Genomic DNA, 19,187 nt, shown 5'->3' with positions numbered 1-19,187 from the left:
CTTGTTTCTTTCTAATTACACCCTTGGTAATCAACATGTGTATGTTGTTTTATGTTTAACAAAATGTAATTTTAAATGATATAGTTTTGCATTTGTTGAGATATGTAGTTAATTGTTTCCACTGTCATGTGGTGGTCACTAAAATAATTATACTCTAATTATACAGTTGTGAATGGTGAGGAAACTTTAATTTGGTCATAACAACTGGAAATGTGTAACTGGTATTATCAAATGTTATGTATAGTGTTGGCAGATGAGTCTAAATACTGTACTCTTGTTTATGGCAATTGCTGTACATTTATTTTTGATGCAGAGAATAAGTCACAATAACATTGCTGAAAATAACTAACTCACACAAGTGAAAAGAAAGCAAAGTGACGACCTTTCAGTCCATCCCGAGACCTTAATGAGGAACATGACGTGATGAGGGTCCGGGACAGTCCATCCCGAGCCCTTAATGAGGGTCCGGGACAGTCTATCCCGAGCCCTTAATGAGGGTCCGGGACAGTCCATCCCGAGCCCTTAATGAGGGTCCAGGACAGTCCATCCCAAGCCCTTAATGAGGGGTCTAGGTCAGTCCATCCCAGGGCCTTGGATGTGATATGACATGATGAGGGTCCGGGATGGACTGAAACATCCTCACTTTCTTTTCATTTTGTGTGTTGGTTGGGTTGTTTGTTTTGATATAAAATTGTAAATATTTCAGTATACAAAGACAATGTATTAGAAATATGTTTGTGAGGAAAAGGTATGACTAGAAAGTGTACACAGTTTATTTTGGTGTTCTAAAAATACAACTAATAATGGAGAAGAGAGAATACAGGAGCAAGACTTAAGGCATTCATCTGAATTACAGAGAGCACAGAAAATACAAGAGCGAGACGAGACTAGATAAAACAATAAGGAATGCGGGAAATGTCACAATAATTTGACTGAAATACACAACCCGCTCTCGCACAAGACAGCACATATAGGACTTATTGCTTATAGTCACTATTTTGCTTATACATGAGTATATATGTGACATATATACTTATGTATAAGTATATATTCCAAGTATGTAATATAAGTATTCTATACTTATTGTATAGAATACAATAAGTATTTCAAGTATACTTATGTATAAGTATATATTATATATATGGAATATCCAAGCCATATTTTTTCCAAAGCACTAACTCTTCCTCTCAGTTTTATTAAACAATAGAGATTTTATACAAAATTTGACAATATCCTGAGTTACTTTACAATTTATTTAAATATTTTAGTTTTATTATTTTTTTGAAACTGTAATATCAATACTGTATAGGTATAGGTTCAGTACTAATTGTAATATCTTAACATACTAAGAAGGTTAGGTTAGGTCGGTGTTTTCTATCCAGCATTTCAAGGTAAACTCAAATATTCACAATAAATTAGTATGTCACATATGCACTTATTCATATGCCAAATATTGACTATAAGCAAGTGCGAGAACGGGTTGCAATACGACTCTTAAGGATCGAGGATTGACCAAAACATAAGAACATAAGAACATAAGAACAAAGGTAACTGCAGAAGGCTTATTGGCCCATACGAGGCAGCTCCTATTCTATAACCACCCAATCCCACTCATATACTTGTCCAACCCGTGCTTGAAACAATCGAGGGACCCCACCTCCACAATGTTACGCGGCAATTGGTTCCACAAATCAACAACCCTGTTACTGAACCAGTATTTACCCAAGTCTTTCCTAAATCTAAACTTATCCAATTTATATCCATTGTTTCGTGTTCTGTCCTGTGTTGATACTTTTAATACCCTATTAATATCCCCCCGGTTATGTCCATTCATCCACTTGTAAACCTCTATCATGTCACCCCTAACTCTTCGCCTTTCCAGTGAATGCAACTTAAGCTTTGTTAATCTTTCTTCATATGAAAGATTTCTAATTTGGGGAATTAACTTAGTCATCCTACGCTGGACACGTTCAAGTGAATTTATATCCATTCTATAATATGGCGACCAAAACTGAACTGCATAATCTAAATGGGGCCTAACTAGAGCAAGATATAGCTTGAGAACCACACCAGGTGTCTTGTTACTAACGCTGCGATTAATAAATCCAAGTGTCCGATTTGCCTTATTACGAACATTTATGCATTGATCCTTTTGTTTTAAATTCTTACTAATCATAACTCCCAGATCCCTTTCGCAATCCGACTTCGCAATCACAACACCATCTAGCTCGTATCTTGTAACTCTATCATCATTACCTAACCTCAGAACTTTACATTTATCAGCATTAAACTGCATCTGCCAATCCTTTGACCATTTCAAAACCCTATCTAGATCAACTTGAAGTGATAGTGAGTCCTCCTCCGAATTAATTTCCCTACCGATTTTCGTATCATCGGCAAATTTGCAAATGTTGCTACTCAAACCTGAATCTAAATCATTTATATATATTATAAACAACAGAGGTCCCAGGACAGAGCCTTGAGGCACTCCACTTACAACATTTTCCCACTCTGACTTGATTCCATTTATACTAACTCTCTGTTTCCTTTGGTATAGCCATGCCCTAATCCAGCTTAATATAGCACCCCCAATACCATGAGACTCTATTTTTTTAATCAGTCTTTCATGTGGCACTGTATCAAAAGCTTTGCTAAAGTCAAGGTATACAACATCGCAATCCTTACCACTATCAACTGCCTCAACAATGCTAGAATAAAAAGATAACAAATTTGTTAAACATGAACGGCCATTTATAAAACCATGTTGCGACTCAATTATTAATTTATGTTTTTCAAGATGAAGACGAATTTTATTTGCTATTATAGATTCGAGTAACTTTCCCACAATAGACGTTAGGCTAATTGGTCGATAGTTAGACGCAAGTGATCTATCTCCTTTCTTAAAAACTGGTATCACATTAGCAACTTTCCAAAACTCTGGCACTCTGCCTGACTCTATTGATTTATTAAATATGGTTGACAGTGGGTCACAAAGCTCCTCTTTGCATTCTTTAAGCACCCTGGCAAACACTTCATCCGGCCCTGGGGATTTGTTTGGTTTGAGTTTTACTATTTGTTTAACCTCATCACTTTCACCAAGGAATGTTTAAATGGCTTTAATATACTTAGATATAGTTATGTAAATAAACTATGTGGTAAGCCTGTCACTGATTTGATCATCAATTGTGTACGTGTGTGAATTTCTCTGTTAACAACTAGGATATTGATTTTATAAACATAGTTTGGAAATGTGTTGGTTTCCCATTATCTGGGATAGGAAGTGTGTTTAAGTTATCCTGGTCACCCCCAGGGACTAGGCCAATGATTGACCTTCACCAGGATGCAAACTACAACAGTTGCCTAACTCCCATTTACTGCTAAGTGAACAGTGGCATCAGGTGTAAGTAAACGTGACCAAACATCTTGCCCTTCCCGGGACTCAATCAGCAACCATTGAGTTGTGTTGTAACCCATTGTGATGTGAGGTATGCACTATAGCCTTAGTTCAATGTTAGAATGTACATCTTTGCATATCACTGAATATTTTGTAATGACCATTCATTAAGTGCATGTAGTTGATGTTATGAAGCATTGTAAATAAAATTATTTATGTATCTGTACTTTGCAACTGAGGCATAATTATTCCAAGTAAGACCAGCAGGTGGCTTAATACCTGCTACACTTAGTAGCAGGTATTAATACCTGCTACTGCTACCATACCTTAATACCTGTAACTACACTTAGGTAATTACCTAAGTGTAGTTACAGGATGAGAGCTACGCTTGTGGTGTCCCGTCTTCCCAGCATATAATCCTTTGAAATTACTGACAGTCTTGGCCTCCACCACTACCACCTCACCTAACTTGTTCCAACCGTCTACCACTCTGTTTTTACAAAAATGAATTTTCTTATACTGTAATCCTCCGGCAGCTTTGTTTTGTAAGTTTAAATCTATGACGTCTTGTCCTTGAAGTTCCAGGTCTCAGATATTCTTCCCTATCAATTTTATTGATTCCTGTTACTATTTTGTATATAGTGATCATATCGCCTCTTTTTCTTCTGTCTTCTAGTTTTGGCATATTTAATGCCTCTAACCTCTCCTCGTAGCTCTTGTCCTTCAGTTCTGGGAGCCACTTAGTAGCATGTCTTTGCACCTTTTCCAGTTTGTTGATGTGCTTTTTAAGATATGGGCACCACACAACTGCTGCATATTCCAGCTTTGGTCATACAAAAGTCGTGAACAATTTCTTTAGTATTTCTCTATCCATGTATTTAAAAGCAATTCTGGTTAGAAAGTGTAGCATAGGCTCCTCATACAACGTTCTTAATGTGGTCCTCAGGTGGTATTTTTTTTTTTTATCTAGAACCACCCCTAGATCTCTTTCTTTTCAGAAGTCTTTAAAGATTTTCCACATAATTTATAGGTTGTGTGGGCTATATGTTCTCCTGTTCCACATTCCATAACATTGCATTTATTTACACTAAATTCCATTTGCCAAACGGTGCTCCGTATACTTATTTTGTCCAGGTCTTCTTGAAGAGCATGACAATCATCTAAGTTTCTTATCTTCCCTATTATCTTAGCATCATCAGCAAGCATGTTCATATAATTCTATATTCCATCTGGTAGATCGTTTATGTAGACAATGAACATCACCGGTGCAAGAACTGAACCCTGTGGTACTCCACTTGGCATTTCTCCAATCTGATACATTGCCTCTGATACACTGCCCTCCTTTTTCTGTCTGAAAATTTTTCATCCATGTTAGAAACTTATCTATCACCCCTCCTATATGTTCCAGTTTCCAGAACAACCTCTTATGTGGAACTCTGTCGAAAGCCTTTTCTGGGGGAAGCCCTGTCGGCTCCCCAGAGCTATCCAGCCTGTTATTGCAAATATTAGACATTGGCATTATTCAGTGTAAATGGAGTTCTTTAAGCCTACCGGGGACCACGAGCCAGAACCTGGCCCCCTCAGAGAGGCATGAGGATGGCCTATAGAAACCCCCCCATGTGGTTGGAAGCATTCTACTGTTTAACCCAACAGGAAAATGCGTACCTGGATGGTAAATGATTTTTAGCGAGGTTGTATTCCAGGGAACATAGGATTAAGGACTTGCCCGAAATGCTACACATACTAGTTGCTGTACAAGAGTGTAAGAACTCTTGCATATATAAATAAATAAATAAATGTCTGCCATTGACCGGGTCAGGCACCCAGAAAGGTAAGCATCCCCTATGCTGGTTAAGAAAATTGCTACTAAGAGCTGAACTAGTGGACAGAACTCTACAAAAACGAGCTAACGAGCATGATGTCGCCGCTCTGCAATCTGCACAGGGAGGGCGGAAGGGTGAGCCCCTGACCCCTGGCACCGGCTACCCACGACTCCAGTTCTAAGGGTGATGCACTAGGCCAAAGTCATGTGCTCTGGCTCCGGTTGTTTGTCTTCAGCTATGTGCCCTTGTGGCACATAGGGGGCGCGCGAGCCAGGAGTAATTCGTCAGTACTCGGGCTGCGTGCACCTAGAGCTCCCTTCCCTAGGTGCCCTGTAAGTACTGCCCATGGGGCTTGGGGCCCACCTTCCACAAGTAACTTGGGTTCTGCCTCTGGTCATTTGCTGCTTGGCTTTCAGCCACCCTTTATGTGTTGGGGTGTTCTGACTCCCTTGTTCGCCTTACGGTAAGGGGCAATTTGCACTGGCAGGGAATAGGGTACTGCCCAGTTAGTTTTCACCTATCATGGCGGCCGGCTTTGTCCCGCCTGGGTACATTGTCCTCTTGCAGGGTTTTAATTTTGTTTCTGTTTTCACTGCCAGGTGGAGGGTGTGCCTTTGGATGAGTATGGGGTGCACAATAACTCGCTCACAGGATGAGTATGGGTTGCACAATAAACTATCGATCACAGGATGAGTATGGGTTGCACAATAAACTACCACTCAGGATGAGTATGGGGTGTACAATAAACTTGCAGAATTTGTATGGGGTGCACAATAAACTACTCACAGGACGGGTATGGGATGCACAATAAACTAGCACTCACAGGATGAGTATGGGGTGCACAATAAACTAGCACTCACAGGATGAGTATGGGGTGCACAATAAGCTAGCACTCACAGGATGAGTATGGGGTGCACAATAAACTAGCACTCACAGGATGAGTATGGGGTGCACAATAAACTAGCACTCACAGGATGAGTATGGGGTGCACAATAAGCTACCGCTCACAGGATGAGTATGGGGTGCACAATAAGCTACTGCTCACAGGATGAGTATGGGGTGCACAATAAGCTACTGCTCACAGGATGAGTATGGGGTGCACAATAAGCTACCGCTCACAGGATGAGTATGGGGTGCACAATAAGCTACCACTTTGCCAGCAAACTTTAAGATTAAAGTTCTTGAGGGGAAAAAAAAAAGACTAATCCTCATCTGCTACGTAATACTGCACATATGCATATAGAAGCAAACTCTGCATTTGACAGCTTCACATACTTCACAGATGGATCAGTAGACCAGCAGGGACAAGAAACCAGAGCTGGAGTTAAGGCGAAAATTCTGTAAATAGTTGGAGACACTCAAACGAGTGTTCGACTTTACAAACAGAGATGCTAGCCATTCAAAAGGCTTTGGAACATGATCTTGTTGAACACCATCAACATGTTATCATACATACAGATTCGAGAACTGCCATTGAAACCTAGCAACAAGAACACATAAGTGATAACATCCATCTGATCACAAATGTCATATCATTAGTGCAAACAATCAAACGTCAAGGTCGTTGGGTACTTATCAACTGGGTGCTAAGTCATGTGGGAATAATAGGAAATGACATTGCAGACGAAGCTGCAAAACTTGCAACTAAGCGAAGAAATGTAGACATTTACATACCACAGAGTCTATCACATATTAAGAAAGTAATTAGAAACAGAGCAATGCAAAAGATGTACAGTGACCACAACACAGCAGTTGCAACATCAGGATCTGCGGATTGGTACAAAAATTCAACCAACTATGAACCACTTATGTTGATGCAAGGAAGCCGTAGAACAACAGAAGTACACTTACATCGCATCAGGGTTGGATACCCATGTGCATGGGAAATAGGTTTACAAGTTCCAGAAGATGAGAGGAAATGTCAGAGAGGCTGCTGGAACATTATCTAACACAGTGCAGAATTACAACCACAACAGACCAGTGGAACATTATCTAACACAGTGCACAATTACAGCCACAACAGACCACTGGAACATTATCTAACACAGTGCACAGTTACAAACCCATTAAGATTTCAACTTAGATTCAACAAAGCAGAAGTTGATGTTAAACACAAAGGAGAAAATCTTACTGAAGCGACCATACGAGTCATAAATACTCATACTCCGCCCAAGCAAAACAGAAACAAGCAACACTTAGTGGGCCAGCCAGAGGCTTAGGGCCCGCACAGGAATATCCCTGAAAAAAAGTCTGTTTTAAAATTGGTACAACTACTTCGCAATGTTTTTTTGTGCCAGCTGTTTAAATTCGGTCCTAATAATTCAGATTTTCAGTGCCATCTATTTTTTATATTCAGTACACATACTGGTGAAACTCATAAGAATGAAGTAATATAACATGACTGATCTCTTGACATGTGCTCAAACTTTATCCACCAACATAGTTTGGTTAAACCAGTGTACATCGCATCTATAAACTAGATTGTAGTGTCACTTGATAAATCAATGTCTATTTTCAAATCCAAATTATAATACTGATGTTTATTATAAAGTTACAGCAAATGTGCTCGATACTCCACACTGAAGACAACAGAGGTTACCATAGTCAGTTGTGCTTGATACTCCACGCTGAATACAACAGAGGTTACCATAGTCAGTTGTGCTTGATACTCCACACTGAAGACAACAGAGGTTACCATAGTCAGTTGTGCTTGATACTCCACGCTGAATACAACAGAGGTTACCATAGTCAGTTGTGCTTGATACACTCCACACTGAAGACAACAGTAGTTACCATAGTCAGTTGTGCTTGATACACCACGCTGAATACAACAGAGGTTACCATACTCAGTTGTGCTTGATACTCCACACTGAAGACAACAGTAGTTACCATAGTCAGTTGTGCTTGATACTCCACGTTGAATACAACAGAGGTTACCATAGTCAGTTGTGCTTGATACTCCACGCTGAATACAACAGAGGTTACCATAGTCAGTTGTGCTTGATACTCCACACTGAAGACAACAGTAGTTACAATAGTCAGTTGTGCTTGATACTCCACACTGAAGACAACAGTAGTTACCATAGTCAGTTGTGCTTGATACTCCACACTGAAGACAACAGTAGTTACCATAGTCAATTCACATCTAACGGTAATTACAAGAAGGCACCAAGCTGGGAAAGACTAACTCCGTCACAATTTAAAATGTCCCGAATTTGAATTCCAGGCCAGATTCCCATGCACACTTGGGCATGTTTCCTCTTACCTGGTGTCTTGGTCCTCCTAGCAGTAAATGTGTACCGAGGAGTTAGTCAATTATTGTGGAGTGCTTCCTGAAGAATTGGTCTAGGGAAAACCTTGATAAGCACAAGAGGCATCCTGTTCTTAAAAATTGGGAAACCAAAAGCCATTTCTCATTTCATGTTTAATCCAGCTGATGAGCACCCTATTTTCTGGCAGATAGGACACATTTTTCAGCCAAATATATATATATATATATATATACTTCAAGTACATGGAGAAAATCATAAGTTTTTCATGCAAAACCACTTAAGCATCACTTTCAATTAATATATGATTAATTGAATTATTTACTAAATTATAATAATTTACTAAAAAATGTTGACAAATAATCCTTATGAAATAAGTTCATTTAATACCCCAGAAAATACGATGCTTATGTTCATACTTACGTTCACTCATAGGAATGGGGTACGATGCTTGATACATGCATAAAGTACTGCTTAGAGTACAGTATACATTTTGAGGGGGAAATAAAATAAAGTTCTTCATATAACTTTACAATTCTTACATACACGATGCCCAATATTCATACTCTATTTACATTTAGGGCACTTGTTTAATACAACTCAACTTCTTATCATTTGATACAAATAGTAAAATTAAAAGATAGATTATGAAATACAAATATCCTATGCAAGATGACTATTTGCAACATAAATTATTTTTAATTTGAACATATATAACCCTAAAACAATCAATATTATCTATCTAATATATTGACAAACATACGTACCATTTAAAGAAAAAAAAGTCACCAAGCGTACACTGGGGACATAACACAAGTTCCATACAAGTGTTTCTCGCCACCAAGTTACGTAGATCAAATTGCTGTATAAACTCATTATGTACAAGTATGGGGGTAATATACATACAGTATAAATATAGAAGCTGTGTGGTGAACTATGTGCTAAATGGATTACGACTGGTTGTGTGAAGAGCGCCATTCTCTGCATAAGGTGGCATCGCAATCAACTACCACTGTGATAAGTAAATGAGTAATTATCAAAAGAAGGGCCATGCTGGTCACTGTGATAAGCTTGTGAATAAATCATGTATTAAAGGTTAGGTAATATTGAGGAGAAAGTGCTCGGCAAGTATGACTATAGAGCACTCGGAAATGATACAAGGACAAGATATAAGGATGGTGAGAAGGAGCAGTGCTCGACACCTAGACCATTGGGTGTCATATACTGACAGCAAGACAATATATTGACTGTGCCAACCAGTCCAAGTGAATTGGTTCATGTTCCGAAGGTATTCCCTATATGGTAGGCATATATCTTGAATGTCACCAAAAATGTAAATACCTAAACTATTACTATTATATTTCATTTTTGAAAGAGAATTAAAACAAAACAGAAAAATTAAAAAATATGACACTTGTTTAAAGTCACTGACAATAAATCTTAAACCCTGCTTGACCGATACAGCAAAATCTGCTTGTATACATTCAAATATTCCCATCTTGAATATTGCTCAGTACTCGCTTCCCCTTTCAGAGTAGGAGAGATCTCTGAATTAGAAGGAATACAGAGAACATATACAGCACGCATAGAAACAATAAAACATCTAAACTATTGGGACCGTCTCAAAGCTCTCAAAATGTATTCTCTGGAAAGGAGACGAGAAAGGTATCAAATAATATATACATGGAAGATACTGGAAGGCCAGGTCCCAAATTTGCACAGAAGAATAACAACGTACTGGAGTGAAAGGTACGGAAGAAAATGAAGAATAGAACCAGTGAGGAGTACAGGTGCCATAGGCACAACCAGAGAGCACTGTCTTTACATCAGGGGTCCACGGCTGTTCAACACCCTACAAGCCAGCATTAGAAATATTGCTAGAGCAAAGGTGAATATATTCAAGAGGCACTTGGACAGGTTCTTGCAAGAAGTGTGGACCAACCAGGCTGTAGTGGACATGTGGGCCTGCAGGCTGCTTCAAGCAGCAGCCTGTTGGACCAAGTTATCACAAGTCGAGCCTAGCTTCAGGCCTGACTCGGGAAGTAGAAGAACTCCCGAAACCTTGGGGAGTAAAAGAACTCCTGAAACTGTCTCTAGGTATGCTCCAGGTATGTCTATTTCATTACAATACTTATTTTTAACTTTAAAAACATGATTACATCATGTATAATTACAAGCAATTTAAAGCAAATAGTTAAATATGGTCAGGAAACAGTACATTATAAAAACAAATCTGAGTATTCATTATGGCATTATCCTTTAAACTGCTCTTTTTGCCATCAAGAGATAGAATGATGACGCTCTTGTCAAAAGTCCTAAAGACTGTATGGACGTAATTCAACACCAGAGACCTCTGGCAATTGTCTTCCATATTTCAAAAAGTTTTGAAAGCCTTAGTTGCTTTCCTGGGCATTATTAGGATTTACCAATCATGTCATGCCAATCACACCAAGAGTAGGAACCAATCATGTCATACCAATCACACCAAGAGTAGGAACCAATCATATCATGCCAATCACACCAACAGTAGGAACCAATCATGTCATGCCAATCACACCAACAATAGGAACCAATCATGTCATGCCAATCACACCAACAATAGGAACCAATCATGTCATACCAATCACACCAAGAGTAGGAACCAATCATGTCATGCCAATCACACCAACAGTAGGAACCAATCATGTCATGCCAATCTCACCAACAGTAAGAACCAATCATGTCATGCCAATCACACCAAGAGTAGGAACCAATCATGTCATGCCAATCACACCAACAGTAGGAGTCAATCATGTCATGCCAATCACACCAACAGTAGGAACCAATCATGTCATGCCAATCTCACCAACAGTAGGAGTCAATCATGTCATGCCAATCACACCAACAGTAGGAACCAATCATGTCATGCCAATCACACCAACAGTAGGAACCAATCATGTCATGCCAATCTCACCAACAGTAGGAACCAATCATGTCATGCCAATCTCACCAACAGTAGGAACCAATCATGTCATGCCAATCTCACCAACAGTAGGAACCAATCATGTCATGCCAATCACACCAACAGTAGGAACCAATCATACCAACAGTAGGAACCAATCATGTCATGCCAATCATACCAACAGTAGGAACCAATCATGTCATACCAATCACACCAACAGTAGGAACCAATCATGTCATACCAATCACACCAACAGTAGGAACCAATCATGTCATACCAATCACACCAACAGTAGGAACCAATCATACTAAATTTCCAGAACTTTTATGGACCAGGACGATATTGATGACGATGAGAAATTTATTACAAATGGTTTATACGAAAGTGAGTTGTCAGAAGTTGACGTTTGCAACATTTCTTCACCTCACTACGGCCAAACTAAAATGATTAGAACTATTTCTGACATTAGAAAAAAACAAATTTTCAATTTACAGTACAAAGAAAATATAATACTGTATATATTTTTTATGCACACCAGGAGATCGACCTAAAAACGAATGCACAGTTAATAGGGTTATGGGATGCAACAAAATTAACCCCATAAAACATACTGCTTTAATATTTATACAAAACTAGCATTGCCTGTATTAAAGACTTTTCAAGTACATTACATTTATAAATATGCTGTTACAAGCAGCTTTTTACATAATTATAAATAACTTCAACCCAACTAAGATGATATGTATTTGGATGGTAAAACTGAATTATGCCGCGGAGAGCTTTTTTTTATTGTATATTTGTACATCATTTGCACGTTTCTTCTCCGAATACCACGATTAGATAAAAGTCGGTCCACGTTAGTTTGTCGTCATTATCGTGGCATCCAACTTGAGTCAAAACGGGAAACTTGCGTCTACAACAGCGGGTTATTTGGATCCTTAGGAAAAAGGCCAAGGGACTGAAGATATGCTGCTGCAGCATTAGCTTTTGCCATTTTCTTGGTTGATGCTGCTACTGATGGTTTAAATTCTTGGCCATTCACCATTACCTTTAAAAATAAAATATATTTTGTGTACAGTATATTATTATTATTATTATTATTATGTGATAAGTAGTAGACAAAAATTTTCAAATTGTTATTATTGTAAAAATAGTTTCTTTGATAAAGATGAGAGATGGGCAACAGAACGCAGAGGCTTTACACTGGACATGAGAATACTACCAACACGGGCAGCCTGAGTAGTCACATGGCAACCCTGTCTTTGTGGGTATAATTGTAGTACTCCTCGTGGTACTGTACTTCTCCCCATAGAGTGATGACAGAGAGAGGGGGGAGTGGGGGAAGGAAAAAGAGAGAGAGGAGAAAGAGAAGAGAGAGGAGAAAGAAAGAGGAGAGAGGAGAAAGAGAGAGAAGAGAAAGAAAGAGGAGAAAGAGAAGAGAGGAGAAAGAAAGAGGAGAGAGGAGAAAGAGAAGAGAGAGGAGAAAGAGAGAGAAGAGAAAGAAAGAGGAGAAAGAAAGAGGAGAGAAAAGAAAGAGGATAGAGAAAAGAAAGAGGGTAGAGAAAAGAGAGAGGATAGAAAAGAGAGAGAGAGACTCCAAGTGGATGTTTAGGTAGTACTCCAAGTGGATGTTTAGGTAGTACTCCAAGTGGATGTTTAGGTAGTACTCCAAGTGGATGTTTAGGTAGTACTCCAAGTGGATGTTTAGGTAGTACTCCAAGTGGATGTTTAGGTAGTACTCCAAGTGGATGTTTAGGTAGTACTCCAAGTGGATGTTTAGGTAGTACTCCAAGTGGATGTTTAGGTAGTACTCCAAGTGGATGTTTAGGTAGTACTCCAAGTGGATGTTTAGGTAGTACTCCAAGTGGATGTTTAGGTAGTATGTACTCCATTTGGCCATAAAAGAAGCACAGTTCATCTCACACAAGACACTGGAGCTGGATCATATAACAACTTTCGAAGCATTCAGAGAGATCTGGGAGGCTAGTCCCAGATCTGGGATGGGATGTTCGACAGTCCAAGACCTTTCTTCACTACAAGTTCTCAGGTAATTACAAGAAATAGACAATTTCTTCAGATGCACCCTATGATTAGCACCACTCTTAATGTCTCAATTAATGCCATCTTACATATGAAAATGTGCAAAGAGTAAGTCACGATAATATGGGAGAAAATGAACAAATCAATGCCACACATGAAAAGAAAGAAAATGGCAACGTTTTGGTCCAGCCTGAATGTTTACAATGATGTGTCTGTCACAGGTATTGTTACTCTAAGTTTACATCACTTGAGACTCCATGTATGGCAACATCACTCTAGACTCCACATATGGCAACATCACTCTAGACTCCACATATGGCAACATCACTCTAGACTCCACGTATGGCAACATCACTCTAGACTCCACATATGGCAACATCACTCTAGACTCCACATATGGCAACATCACTCTAGACTCCACATATGGCAACATCACTCTAGACTCCACATATGGCAACATCACTCTAGACTCCACATATGGCAACATCACTCTAGACTCCACATATGGCAACAATACCTAAAAGTTGGGGGTGGTTAGTTGTCTATAATGAGACCTACAAGTGGAATGTGTAGGGCTCTACGGTGAGATCTACAAGGTACTACACTCTACTGATACACACTTTCTCTCACAACTTGTATGCGATAATGAACTAACCTTCATGAGAAAATTCTTTTTGTGATCCGGACCACAGTCGAACACCATCTCAAAGTCGGGCGGGGACCACTTTCTTTTGGAGCACAGCTCTACCAGCGCTGAAACTGGATGTTTACCTGAAAACACAAAGTTAATCACAGAAGGTGAAATGAAGGTAATTCATGTCAGACTGAACAACATCATCTACAGCCTGGTTAATCAAACCATAACCAGAGTGCCTGGTCAGAGACTGGGCCGCAGGAAGATTAGTTGTAGGAACCGTTACAACGTTTACCATTTGAAAGAAACAAGTCCAAAATTGCCTAACACTACAAGCAGAGGCAAGTGATCAAAAAATCCACCACTGAATGTAGTAATAATATGCCATTTTCTGGTAGTGTGCCAGTGGCTCCCTGAAGTTATCTTGCTGAGATTGCTTCCTCCTATTGGATCACATTAGTCAGAGGAGTTGTGTTTGGCCAATTCCCTATCACTAGCACACGACAGGGAATCAATGTACACAAAGCACTAACAGCATGCATCGAGCACAATCGTACATACATACACCATAGGCCACTGTGCATAGAAACAATGCTTTAATGTAGAAAAACGTCACATAATGAAAGAAGTGGCCATCTGCCTTCATAAAGATAAGCAGACTGTGACATGCTCTAGGTTTGGGATGCCAGACACCTCACACGTAGTGTCTGGAGGTGCGTTGGCAGGTTGGCTCAGCCTCGTAACTGAGAGGTTACGAGGCTTTACTTGCCACTTGCTGCTGACACAAAGTAAACATTGGAAGGATCAGAGTCATTATAGATGTGCCTCTGAAACACATTCTGCCTCAAAAATAAGATTTTTCTCCACTCTCCCCCCCCCCCCCCCCCCATCCCCCCATATAACTTAACTGTATATGATTCTTCTGAGATGTTTGTAAAGTTTCCAGTGGTGCGTTCAAGCTCCTGAGTGTCATCCTACTTAACTGTTAATAAATATTGTCTATAAGACAGTAGATTCTTACTTTATGGAGCAACCATATGGATGGGCTAAGAAACATACTTGATCACTAATGTTTGCATCAAAGCTTAGGAATACAGCTTACCAGAGAGATCCTTAGCTAAGGGTATCGGTTGTTTCTTTGGCGTCAGTTCCTCTTGAGCATGAAAACCTGAAAATAAAAATCCAGTGTTGAAATAGAATGAAATGCCTCTTTCTGATGGGTCCCCCCAGACCCCCTATGGAGGTGATAAGACACCTCCAAAGGATACCTGATCAACAAGGCTGTGACTCATACGTCAGGATGCGAGCAGCCGCATCCAACAGCCTGGTTGACCAGACCAGCAACGAGGAGGCCTGGCGAGGACAGGGCGGCGGGAACGCCGAGCCACAAAATCATCGCAAGGTAAGGTTCCCTCATTGGCTTGCTGAGTTAGCTGCCTTGTACATCCCAAGCCTCTTATACTCCACCAGGCTCTTCAGTCATAGGCGCCTACCGCAGCCACAAGGGACTGGTAGGGTATAAGACTTGGAGTTAAGCAGGTGTCTAGCTCACACAGCCTTCCCAGAAAACAAAATATTTTGCTTTATACCAGCTAAAAATCCAAAAATTCAACCTTAAATTTTTAAATACTGCATTACAAAATCAAGAATGTAATGTTTTAAGTTGAGTGCAAATATTGAGGCCGTACAGTGGGATCAAACCTCGCATTACTGGACTCTCTTTCTTCAATATTGTATATACGGGTATTTTATATACAGTCACAAAAGAGATTCTTATTGTTGCATCCCACTCTAACCATCGTCACTACAATATTTACCTTTTTTATCCATTTTGACGTCCAGCAGCAGAGGCTCAATTGTTCCTTCCTTGTTCTTTCCCAAGCCTTCCCCCGGGGACCAGCCCATCTTCTGCAACATCTTGAGACCAAACTGTGGCTTAATAGGTGCAGCTTCTTTTAGTTGTTCCTAGAGGGGTCACCAGGGAATACAAGGATGACGAAGATTAGTGCGTGAAGTATACAGAGCCACAACTCTTAGAGAAGTTGCTTTACTGTCTGGCAAATGCCATGAAGCCTTAGCAAGAATACTGTATACACAGGTTTCACAGATTTAATGTGGTCAACATCATCACAAGTGACAATACTAAGTATATTCAAGCTGCACAAGTTTACTAGGATCAGCACCGTTACCGGAGCAACACTGCTCACATTCCAACACACTGCACATATATACTCAGGTTCTGCAGGTTCAATATGATGATGATCATCATCATGCCAATGTCAATGCTGAGATTCAAGCACTACACAGTACTTGGGTCCCACAGGAGCTCATCATCATCATGGTGATGAGCGATCATGATGATGAGTGACAATGCTGAGATACCACAGCACTGGGTATACTCAGGCTCACAGATGTAATATGACCAGTATTGTTACGAGCGATGATGCTGAGATACCACGGCACTGACAGCTTGGCAGTTCTTTAAGAGTTTTGGTTTTAGACAATTCTCTATCCTAACAAGGTATCAAACCTTTTGACTAACATTTACAATTCAGCAGCACTGATAAAAGCTTTTAAAAATCTACTACATTAACTTAATGTCTCACATTTCAGTAAATAATTTTTAAAAATCATATTTTAGAATTTAACAATTAATAACTACCACATAAATGACACATTAGAGAAAAATCTAGAGAGCTTAAGAATCTCGTCCAAGAACAATGACTAAGAATGCACAAACAATGATGAGAACGATCACGTTGTTAAGAAATATAATTAAAGAAAGAAAAATTCAATACCCTTTCCCTCGAGGATGAACAATTAGCTTGGCTTTCCAAAACTTTTTTTATAGGAAAATATATGCTTGCCATTTAAGAAACAAATTCTTATGTTATTTAAGTCTCATTTGTTAAATTTTTTCCATAAATAATAAAGAAAAATAGTCTAAGTTATGAATAACCTACAAAGAAATTTAATTGCTAATCTCCAAAGCAGCAAATTCTTGCCTACATGAGAAACATGCAACATAACGACAACGTTGTTCAGCGTTATTACATCGTCACAACACCGTAACAATGTAAAAATGATCAAAATAGCATCGTGGTTACATTGCGTGTTTGCTACAATTAACGCTACTTATACCTGGTGACTCACCAAAATGCCGACTCACTCACCCGTCACCAGCCGCCGCCAGACAACACCTTAGGCCCCACAGCTGTCTGTTGCCAGAACCCGGATGCACTAACGAGATGGAGCGGAGGCTTGGGAGGATCTGTAACAAGCTCTCTCTTCACTGGGCCCAAGATGGGAAGCCAGCGGGATTTTCCCTCTTATGATTCATCCTGCCAAGATGCACTCTTACGAACTCTCATATTCTCTCACATTTGTGACTACTCAACATGAACTTTACAAATATTTGATATTATCAGAAAATCCCAATCAATAGTAAGATGAGAGCTTGTTACAGACCCCATTCACGACAGACTAGGGGTCAGTGTACCAATGGTTCCACTGGCCCTTATCCTGCGTGAACACTGTTGAAATAACCATAGATTGGTTCAAATTATTTGAGTGCCGACACTACTAGGAACCAGAATATTGGATCAACTCAGGAGACATTCTAGCAAATAAAAACTTTTTTCATTGGAAAACCAATAAAATTATATATTTTCTTTCTGACAACAGACTGTCATACAAGTGGGAACAATATCTATAAAAAATGAAATTAAACTAAAAATAAATAAAAAGTAAAAATGCTTCATGTCACGACAGAGTCCATCAATATCCTGGTTCCTAGCAGTGTCTGTAGACTCGGGTATCCTCTTGCAGTGCGGCAGGACATCACGGCCCCGGAGCTGATTTTCCCAGCAGCTTCACCTCGGTGACAAGTTGGGACCTGAAACACAACAGTCTAGGGGCTGGAGTGGACCGGAGGCCGAGTCAAATACCCACAAGGGAGCTGACACTTCCTTACTAACAATTAACCATGACCTCTACCCTGACCAATTGAAACGCTAAACAACAGATTACCAAACATCGAGTCTAAGGATAATCAAACAAAAATGACGGAGGAAGCTGGAAACAGTACTTCATGGGAACCAAAACAAAGAAACTGTATCTACACACATCAGTGCCACTCAAATGGATATTACTCTGACCCAATGAATCACTCAATCAAGCTTCCTGTACAAGAAAAAGAGCTAAAAATACAGGAATAATTTTGTGAATCGTACAAATGATATATATATATATAAGTATGCATATATATATCAGACCTCAGTGACACATCCAGCCCCCCTAACATCCCAGCGTGATAAGAGCAAACTCAAGAGTACGCAGCATGCCTACCTTCCTGGCCCAAGCTTGATGACCCGCTGACAGCTCTTCCTGAGATAAAACCTTCACCCCCGTTGTCCCTGTGAACTGACCTGGTGCTGGTTCCTGCTTACTCAAAGCCCAGTTTTGCATCTGTTGAAACAAAAGTCCCTCATCTTCATTCACTTCATGCCCAAAACTGGTACCTTTATATAACAAGTGTTCTCTATTGTCTATTAATAAAGCCGTATTATTATCATTCTTACTCTGATCATTGGATATTCAAACTCCAGCCTAAAAAGTATGTGTGTGTTGCAGGGTTGGTAAAAAAAAACCTTGGTATTTTCTTATAACCCAACCAGCCTGGTTTGGGGTGGGTTGGGTTAAAAATAACAGTGATATACCAGTGAACAATAACAGTGATATACCAGTGAACAATAACAATGATATACCAGTGAACAATAACAATGATATACCAGTGAACAATAACAGTGATATACCAGTGAACAATAACAATGATATACCAGTGAACAATAACAATGATATACCAGTGAACAATAACAATGATATACCAGTGAACAATAACAATGATATACCAGTGAACAATAACAATGATATACCAGTGAACAATAACAATGATATACCAGTGACCAATAACAATAATATACCAGTAAACAGTAACAATAATATACCAGTAAACAGTAACAATGATATACCACCAATAAGTATCCATAACACTACAACAACAGAAGTAATTTGCCGGCAGCAAAAC

At 39.5% G+C, this 19,187-nt stretch overlaps 1 protein-coding gene across 10 annotated transcripts in view; it reads right to left on the bottom strand.

The window, feature by feature from the left end:
- Nucleotides 1-9,001: 9,001 nt before the first annotated feature.
- The window catches only part of LOC123770466 (NK-tumor recognition protein), a 75,745-nt gene continuing 65,559 nt past the window's right edge, over nucleotides 9,002-19,187 (bottom strand). For 7 of the 10 annotated variants that reach the window (XM_045762331.2, XM_045762360.2, XM_045762378.2 and 4 more), the window contains 5 exons: nucleotides 18,449-18,568; nucleotides 15,919-16,066; nucleotides 15,204-15,269; nucleotides 14,123-14,238; nucleotides 9,002-12,475 (listed from right to left, as the gene is read on the bottom strand). In XM_045762331.2, coding sequence (XP_045618287.2) covers nucleotides 12,341-12,475; nucleotides 14,123-14,238; nucleotides 15,204-15,269; nucleotides 15,919-16,066; nucleotides 18,449-18,568 — 585 coding nt within the window. In that variant the 3' untranslated portion in view covers nucleotides 9,002-12,340. Of the gene's footprint in view, nucleotides 12,476-14,122; nucleotides 14,239-15,203; nucleotides 15,270-15,918; nucleotides 17,997-18,448; nucleotides 18,569-19,187 lie in introns of those variants that run through there. The other 3 variants (XR_011228471.1, XR_011228470.1, XM_045762409.2) reach the window with 3 other exon arrangements.

The sequence above is a fragment of the Procambarus clarkii genome, chromosome 14 (assembly GCF_040958095.1).
Source record: "Procambarus clarkii isolate CNS0578487 chromosome 14, FALCON_Pclarkii_2.0, whole genome shotgun sequence".
Taxonomy (NCBI): domain Eukaryota; kingdom Metazoa; phylum Arthropoda; class Malacostraca; order Decapoda; family Cambaridae; genus Procambarus; species Procambarus clarkii.
This window is presented reverse-complemented; position numbering and strand designations above follow the sequence as displayed.